General features: G+C 38.7%; 1 protein-coding gene across 10 annotated transcripts in view; it reads left to right on the forward strand.

The window, feature by feature from the left end:
• The window catches only part of pnut (septin 7-like protein pnut), a 294,459-nt gene that overhangs the window by 235,800 nt on the left and 49,026 nt on the right, over positions 1 to 9,633 (forward strand). For all 10 annotated transcript variants that reach the window (XM_053785935.2, XM_053785937.2, XM_070095477.1 and 7 more), the window contains 5 exons: positions 4,003 to 4,103; positions 4,742 to 4,835; positions 5,599 to 5,757; positions 6,062 to 6,242; positions 9,577 to 9,633. The exon at positions 9,577 to 9,633 is cut by the window's right edge and continues 109 nt beyond it. In XM_053785935.2, coding sequence (XP_053641910.1) covers positions 4,003 to 4,103; positions 4,742 to 4,835; positions 5,599 to 5,757; positions 6,062 to 6,242; positions 9,577 to 9,633 — 592 coding nt within the window. The remainder of the gene's footprint in view (positions 1 to 4,002; positions 4,104 to 4,741; positions 4,836 to 5,598; positions 5,758 to 6,061; positions 6,243 to 9,576) is intronic.

The raw sequence follows: 9,633 nt of genomic DNA on the forward strand, positions 1-9,633 counted from the left end.
AGGGCTAAGATTCATACAAGGAAAGTTGTGTATTAGAGAGGATTCAACTAGACGGCGACTGTTCGAGTTGGAAGTAGGGAAGACAGTTTTAGCAGAAGACCAGTCAATAGGATGGCTATGATCTCTGACGTGACAGAAAAGAGCATTGTTAGTGTCGGCAAGCCTAGCACTATTTTTGTGCTCCCTAAGTCTGTCAGAAAGAGATCGACCAGTTTCTCCAAAGTATTGAAGAGGACAGGTTAGTGTGACTTTGTAAATGGTCCAAGTCGGACCGAAACGTCGCCGTAAACTTCTCTCTTTTATGTGCGGGTTATTTGTGTATCGTTCCAGTCACGGTATTGTGCCTTTTTTTGTTACTAATTCATACACAATTTTGAGTATTTGCAAATTTTTCAGCACAGTACTTAAGATGATTTTATTCCATCACTTTTTTTTTTTTTTTTTTTATGTTGCCAATATATGTTTTGTAGTAATACATACATATTTCTGGTAGTTAAATAAAAGTTACAAATGCACATTTTAGTTAATATTATTGTAACAGAAGACCTTTTTTTAATTTATTAATCCTCAATACAAAAGGATTTTTTTTTTTTTTTTGACACTTGAAATCCATGTAAATGATAAGAAAATGAGTTTTCACAGTACAGTAGGGCCCCACTTATATGGCAGATTAGGTTCCAGGCTGCCACTGGAAAGCAGAACACCATTTTTTCCACTTATAAATGCTTACAAATGCCAGACAACAAATTTAAACTTATAAATGCATACAAATGCCAGACAACAAATTTACACTAACATATATTAAGCTAACATTAGAACTAGGCATTAAATAACAAAAAGTTAAATACATACACAGTACATTCATTACTTACCATAAAATATTTGTAGTCTTATTGTAGGGTGAGAGGTGAGTAGTACTTATTTGTAGGAAGTCAGGTGTAGGTAGCCCTGGCTCCCTGTCCCAAACTTAATATACGATATTTCAACAGTCCAGAGAAATAAAATACACATACAGTACACTCATTATTTACCTTAAAATATGTGTAGTCTTAATGTAGGATGAGAGGCGAGTACAGTGGACCCCCGCTTAACGATCACCTCCAAATGCGACCAATTATGTAAGTGTATTTATGTAAGTGCGTTTGTACGTGTATGTTTGGGGGTCTGAAATGGACTAATCTACTTCACAATATTCCTTATGGGAAAAAATTCGGTCAGTACTGGCACCTGAACATACTACTGGAATGAAAAAAGTTCGTTAACCGGGGGTCCACTGTAGTATTTATTTGTAGGAAGTCAGGTGTAGGTAGCCAGTAGATGTAGTCCGCCTGGGCTACACAGCTACACCTACCTGCATAGCCATATGATATTTAATGCGGCCCAGAGCCATATTATTACTGTTGATATATGTACCTCGTTCTCCAAGGTTAATAGTTTCTAATGTCTACCTTTAGGTGCCATCATAAACAAAGAAATAATGAGAAGAATTCGTGCCGAGAACTGTAAACAAAGTAGAATGTGTTAAGGGGATTGACTGGGCCAAACGCAGATTCATACACCTTTTCTCTGGTGCTGGGCCAGAGAAAACGTAATGTTTTCCCTCCACCCGGCTACCACACCTCGTATTTATGTGAAATTTATTGTATTGTGGGTGTATGTCTCATGTTTATATGCTATGTAATGTGTTTCTTATATAATTTTGAGAAAATGTCATAGATGAATTAATGGAAATGTCTATATTAACATAATAGACAACATTTAATGCACCCAAGAGATTATTATTATTAATATGGCGTATTCAAGAGTAGAGAGACTCTTAGTGATTGTAATGTGTACCTGCATGCCAGCACAGTGTGCAAGTATATTTATGTACAGGTACACATAAGTATAATCATCAGAGTACATATAAAATAAGCAGTAACTTTAAAACACTTGAAATTTTGTAAAGTTTCCAGACATAATAGAGAGATGTGCTCACAGAGAATGTGGTGGGTGGGGCACGCCATATTAGAAACACGGGGAGTTGTATAGCGAGTTTTGGTTATAATTTGTAATGTCTGTATTAGCAGAACGCTGTAAGGCGAATTGCCGTAAAGTGGGGACCTACTGTATGTGTAAATTGGTGTGTTACTTTATAGGACAAAATCTGTAGGGGGTACTGTAATTAATTTTATTTTAAATTTATGCATTACTGGTTATTTTTATGCTGTACCAGTTGTGGAATGTTTGAATAAATAACTTAATAAATTATGAGACTAGATTAAGCTTCTGTGTATCCCCTTACAGTAAATGTCTTCATTCAAAGAGCTGGATTAATTAAAAAATTTCCAAATTGTAAGTATTTTTTATTAACACATTGATTGTCTGTTACCAAGGCAGGGTGGCCCAAAAAAGAAAAACTTTCATCATTCACTCCACTGTTTTGCCAGAGGTACACTTACACTACAGTTATAAAACTGCAACATTAACACCCCTCCTTCAAAGTGCAGGCACTGTACTTCCCATCTCCAGGACTCAAGTCCGGCCTGCCGGTTTCCCTGAATCCCTTCATAAATGTTACCTTGCTCATTCTCCAACAGCACATTAAGTTCATTTGCTCCTATCTAACATGCTCACACATGCTTTCTGGAAATCCAAGCCCCTCACACTCAAAACCTCATTTAACCCCTCCCTCAAACCTTTCCTAAGCTTCCTTCCCTCTACTACAGATTTATACACTCTTGAAGTCATTCTATTGTGTTCCAGCTTCTCTACATGTCCGAACCACCTCAAAAACCACTTCTCAGCCTTCTGGATAATAGTTTTGGTAATCCCACACCACCTCCTAATTTCCAAACTACAGATTCTTTGCATTATATTCACACCACACATTGTCCTCAGCGTTGGTAAAACTATACTTTCATACATTCCCCTCTTTGCCTCCAAGGACAAGGTTCTTTGTCTCCACAGACTCCTGAGTGGTGCACTTAGGAGTCTGTGGAGACAAAGAACTTTGTCCTTGGAGGCAAAGAGGGGAATGTATGAGAGTATAGTTTTACCAACGCTCTTATATGGGTGTGAAGCATGGGTGATGAATGTTGCAGCGAGGAGAAGGCTGGAGGCAGTGGAGATGTCATGTCTGAGAGCAATGTGTGGTGTGAATATAATGCAGAGAATTCGTAGTTTGGAAGTTAGGAGGAGGTGCGGGATTACCAAGACTGTTGTGCAGAGGGCTGAGGAAGGGTTGTTGAGGTGGTTCAGACATGTGGAGAGAATGGAGCGAAACAGAATAACTTCAAGAGTGTATCAGTCTGTAGTGGAAGGAAGGCGGGGTAGGGGTCGGCCTAGGAAAGGTTGGAGGGAGGGGGTAAAGGAGGTTTTGTGTGCGAGGGGCTTGGACTTCCAGCAGGCATGCGTGAGCGTGTTTGATAGGAGTGAATGGAGACAAGTGGTTTTTAATACTTGACGTGCTCTTGGAGTGTGAGCAAAGTAACATTTATGAAGGGGTTCAGGGAAACCGGCAGGCCGGACTTGAGTCCTGGAGATGGGAAGTACAGTGCCTGCACTCTGAAGGAGGGGTGTTAATGTTGCAGTTTAAAAACTGTAGTGTAAAGCACCCTTCTGGCAAGACAGTGATGGAGTGAATGATGGTGAAAGTTTTTCTTTTTCGGGCCACCCTGCCTTGGTGGGAATCGGCCAGTGTGATAATAATACTAAAAATAACATTGTCCTCAAGACATGACATCTTCACTGCTTCCAACCTTCTCCTTGTTGCAGCATTAACCCCCCATGTTTCACACCCATATAAGAGTGTTGGTATAACTATACTCTCATACATTCCCCTCTTTGCTTCCATGGACAAAGTTCTTTGTCTCCACAGACTCTTAAGTGCACCACTCGCCTTTTTCCCTTCATCAGTTCTATGATTCACCTTATCTTTCAATTGTAAATATATTGATTATTTAATTACCATTTTGGTCTGCTTACATAGGTTTGGCATTACATACACTGTTTTGTAACCAGGTGGAGACAACCAAAGTTCTTCTGAAGGAAAATGGTGTTAATCTGATGTTGACGGTGGTTGATACTCCAGGGTTCGGAGATGCTGTCGACAACAGTGACTGGTGAGCCAATCATATATTTCTTAGACTCGCCTACCATGTGATTGAATAGATAGGATTATTGGAAGGCTATTCAAAGTAGTGATTATTTACCATGTAATGGTTGATAGACAGTAATCATCCAGGAAGGTACTGTACTACTTCCTGGTCATTAGTATTTTGGTTCACTAAACACCAGGTTGTAATGGGTTTTCAGTTGGTAGCTTCCTCAGCTCACATACTAAGGGACCGTGGTTCGATCCCTGGTATGAATGGAAACATTGGGCATGTTGCCCCTTTTCTCTTATCAGTGAGTAGGTACCTGGGTGTTGCCCAGGTACCTGCCTTGGTGGGAGACGGCCGACTTGTTGAAAAAAAAAAAAAAAAATCACATCCCAAAGGATGTTAATATATCTTAGATAAGGCTGGGCTTTGAAATGAGCTGAGGTAGGACAATAGTTCTTTGCCCATAAATTCAGCTACGTGGAAAAAAGTGGTTTCTCTGGATTTTGTATGAGATAAGATATACTTTTGTGTTTTAATCTCACTAATGGTATTTTTTGCTTTGTTTTGTATCTCTTGAACTTTGTAAGTTGCTTTCAGTTTTAGCTCATACCTGTACATTCTAATGTTCTTATCACTTATCTTCATTATATTTTCAGTTGGCAACCCATCACTGACTATGTGGAAACAAAATATGAAGAATATCTTAATTGTGAATCTAGAGTCAACAGAACACAGATTAGTGATAGCCGAGTAAGTTATGCTCGACTTTTTTTGCCTGTATATAAACCTGCCTATTTTGCCAGTACATACAGAATGTACACCAGTTAGGCCTTCCCAACTTGTCAAATGTGATGTCCTGCAGAAAAGCATGAAAAACTACATGAATTCAAATACCCTCACACCAGTGCCCTATGCCATAGCTGGAGGTGAACCTAGTTCTGGAATGAGACCACTTACTGAACAATACTGTACTGGTGTCATGTCAAATGGATTCACCTCCCACTATTAGTGTAGTGTATGTGTAACCAAGAGACATGGTCCTAGAATGAGCCACAGGGAAATGATCATGAGCAGATATTAATGGATGATGAGCATATGGATTGTAAAAAATTTGTGACTTGGAATCATTTGAGTTTAGTTAACTCTAGTGATAAAGTAAAGTTGTGGGATTCTACCTCTGTGTTAGATAAATTTGATTGCTAAGAATAAAATGTATACCCTTCTTCTGTTTAAATTACTAAATTTAAAAAAGAGAAACTTTTGTTTTTCTTTTTGGGCCACCCTGCCTCGGTGGGATATGGCCGGTTTGTTGAAAGAAGAAAAGAAGAATTGTAGATTGTACTTTTGAGGTTTTTATTATTTAGTCATTGCATTAAAAATTCAGATGCATAATTCTGCAGTAGTGTCTCCAAGTGATATACAATTGTGTCGACTAATTTGTTCCTGGAGTGATAATGTATTTTGTTACTAGAATGTAATCTGTTTGTCCTTGAATATTTCATGGCCATTACAGGTCCACTGTTGTCTCTACTTCATTGCTCCATCGGGCCATGGTTTAAAACCCCTCGATGTTGAGTTTATGAGACGTCTCCATGACAAAGTGAACATTATTCCTGTCATAGCCAAAGCAGATACACTCACACCTGATGAATGTCAGCACTTGAAAAAACAGGTGAGATACAGGGAAAATTGTTTCACTCTATGACTTACACATTGTATGATTCTGATACTCTGGGAAATCAATGTCAGTAGCTTAAACTCGTGATTTTTAAATTGAAAAGTAAATGAATCTTGAAATGCTCAAAAGACTAAACTCTGCTTTTGTAGTGGTAAATGAAACGACATAAAAAAAGTATACTGTATATGTAGTTAATGGTGGTAAATATAGTTTAATCATGAATAATTTAGTACCATAGCATCTAAAATTGACATTGAGTTTGGGAGAAATTAATATTTGGCTTTGTACTTTTTTTCAGGTACTTAATGAAATAGCTCAGCACAAGATAAAGATTTATGAATTCCCAGATGAAGAAGGTGATGCTGCTGGCAGTAAAATGAAGCAGCGAGTACCATTTGCAGTGGTTGGGTCCAATACTACAGTCGAAGTTGAAGGGAAAAAAGTTAGAGGTCGAAAATACCCTTGGGGAATAGTTGAAGGTGAGTTTGTTGAAGTATGAATTAAAATTTTAGTGTTTGCATTATACCCTTGTTATAGGACAGTAATGAAGTGCAAATATTAGCAGTCACTTTTTTCTTTTACTTAATGTACTGGCCATCTCCTGCCAAGGTAGGGTTGTCCAAAAAAGGAAATATTTATTTCTGCTCAGTAATAGCTTTTTTTTTACCAGAAGTGCACAGACATCACAATTAAAATGATCCTCTGAACTACAACACCCCAGCCTCTCCTTCAAAGTACAGGCATAGTACTTACCACCTCTAGGACTTGAGTTTGACTAACCAGTTTCCCTGAATACTTTCATAAATGTTAAACTGCTTACACTCCAGCATCACCTCAAATCCTTAAAACTGCTTGTTTCCACTCTTATTTAACCCTTTGACTGTCGCGACCACAAATCTTAGTGTCTGTGTCACAAAATTTTTGAAAAAAAAAAAAAAAATCTTATGAAATGATAGAGAATTTTTTCCCGATGTTAATGACTCCAAAAGTACGAAATTTGATGGAAAACTTACGGAATTATGCTCTCGCGAGGTTAGCGATCTCGGCATTGTTCACGCATTGGCGATTTCGCCCACTTTGAACCCTATTCTCGGCAAATTCCATTGTTCCAGTTGACCAAACTCATAGCTATTTCTTTAGAACTCCGTTTGTTCTATCGATTGAGTACAAGAAACCACCCATTTACTGATTTCAACTACCCAATAAAGTGATCAGAATTTGGCAATTTGGCCAATTTCATGCAAATTAAAAAAGATGCCACTTTCAAATTAGGGTTCAGAATGAGCAATGCAGACATTCCTGGCACTAAAATAACATTTTCTCTGTTCATCAGTCATGCCTCCAGGCCCCTCTTATATTACTCTTGCTTTCTATTTTGAATTTTTATTCACACAAAAAATAGAAAATTTGCTATTATGCAGACTACTGAAGTATTGTAATAATTGTATAAATAATGTCAACCCATTCATGACTGTGTATATGAATGGCTCATTGGACACTTATTGGACAATGATGTCATTTGTTTACTCTTGAACATCGGCAAAATCGAACATTTCCGCTAATTTGAGCTCAATTTCAAGGTCCTTTTCATTGTGAAACTAATCAAAATCATCTCTATTTCTGTAATATGTCTTCCATTCTGTCAAATGAGAGACCAAGAAAACGAGAATACAACCATAAGTAGTATTCGAAAATACACCTCAAAGTCGGTGTTTTAATCCAAAAACACGGTCAGTTTTTTTTTCTCATTATGCACTACATACTGCAGAATTTTTTTATACTACACACACTTACCACACAGACCCATTCTCTCACATGTAGGCGTACCAGCTTTCTCCTGCTTGATTTGAAGCTGCTAGAATTTTTGGTGTATAAATACGTCAAAAACACTGGCTCATAAGACGTATATATACGACCGAAGCAGTCAAAGGGTTGACACTCTTGCACCCACCTGCAAAATGCTCAATCTCCTATCCCCTTAAAACTTTTGGACACCTATCTCTCTTTCATTCCACCTTGGATTTATGCACCTTCTTGGTCATCCAGTTCTGCTCCATTGTCTTTATATGCCCACCACCTTAGTCACCCATTTGAATCGGTGCAACACTTGGTCTCTTAAGAATACATCATATAGAGGATGTCAGTGTCACATACATGTTTGTGGAGTGTGATAAATCATGGATCTGTGGATTACTGGCAGGAGGTACAGTGGACTATAATGATGGACTATGTTGAAATGTTGTCTGGTTTCTCAATGGCATAGTTGCCCTATTCCTGTACAATTGTATCACCAATAATATCTTTTTTATATGGTGTTTAGCATCTAGGCAGTTCTTCTTTCAACACACCGGCCCTATCCCACCGAGGCGGGGTGGCCCAAAAGGAAAAAGGAAAGTTTCTCCTTTTACATTTAGTAATATATACAGGAGAAGGGGTTACTAGCCCCTTGCTCCTGGCATTTTAGCCGCCTCTTACAACACGCATGGCTTACGGAGGAAGAATTCTGTTCCACTTCCCCATGGAGATAAAAGGAAATAAACAAGAACAAGAACTAGAAAGAAAATAGAAGAAAACCCAGAGGGGTAAGTATATGTATGTTTGTACATGTATGTGCATTGTGACCTAAGTGTAAGTAGAAGTAGCAAGACGTACCTGAAATCTTGCATGTTTATGAAACAGAAAAAAGGACACCAGCAATCCTACCATTATGTAAAACAATTACAGGCTTTTGTTTTACACTTGCTTGGCAGGACGGTAGTACCTCCCTGGGTGTTTGCTGTCTACCAGCCTACTACTTAGATCTAGGCAGTTCTCTACTTGAATTTATGGGAGACAGGGGGATGGGGGTGAGCTTCAGATACTGGTTTAGAGAGTCTTAGTTGATTGTAATACCAACTCCCATCTTTCCTCTCCTCCTCCTCCTCCTTTTTTGCGACTTCCCTATCTTCCTCCTTCCCTTTTTCCATTTTTACTCTCCTCAGTGAGTATCCAGCAGGCTTTTGTGAGCATATTGGAAAGGAGCAAATGGAGATAAGTGGATTTTAATGGACATGCTGTTGAAGTGTAAGCAAGGTAACTTTGTGAAGGGATTCAGTGAAACTGGTTAGCTGGACTTAAGTCCTGGTGATGGGAAGGACAGTGCCTACACTGGAGGAGGGCTGGGAATGTTGCAGTCAGAGAGTAATTTTATTGCATTGGAAGTACACTTGATTAATGACTGTTTTCTTCTATAAGTCATCCTGCCTTGGCAACGGATGACTGTTGTTACTTTTTTTTTTTAACGTGTCGGCTGTCTCCCACCGAGGCAGGGTGACCCAAAAAAGAAAGAAACACTTTCACCATTATTCAACACTTTCGCTGTCATTCACACATCACTGTCTTTGCAGAGACACCCAGGTACAACAGTTCAGATGTCACTCCAAACAGCCAATATACCAAACCCCTTCTCTAAAGTGCAGGCAATGTACCTCCCACCTCCAGGACTCAGTCCGGCTAACTGGTTTCCCTGAATCCGTTCACAAACTATTATCCTGCTCGTATTTAGAGGGTATGTGCGAGATAGTGAGAGTGAACAAGAGAGTATAATGATGATATACAGTACTGACAAGTAGATAAGATAACTTGTTCAATGGTTAGTTATTTTCGTTCCCAGAAAGTTTCACCTACACAGTAGGCTTCATCAATCAAACACAGAGGTGGCAGATGTGAAGACAATAAAAGCATTGGAGTGGTAAAGATGATGTGACCGGATCATATACTGTAAATATATACTGTGTGTATTGTTGTTGTTGTTATTATTATTCTTATTTTCAGTTGAAAACATAGAGCACTGTGACTTCATACCTCTGCGCAACATGATGATCCGTACAC

The sequence above is a fragment of the Cherax quadricarinatus genome, chromosome 50 (genome assembly GCF_038502225.1).
Source record: "Cherax quadricarinatus isolate ZL_2023a chromosome 50, ASM3850222v1, whole genome shotgun sequence".
Lineage (NCBI taxonomy): Eukaryota > Metazoa > Arthropoda > Malacostraca > Decapoda > Parastacidae > Cherax > Cherax quadricarinatus.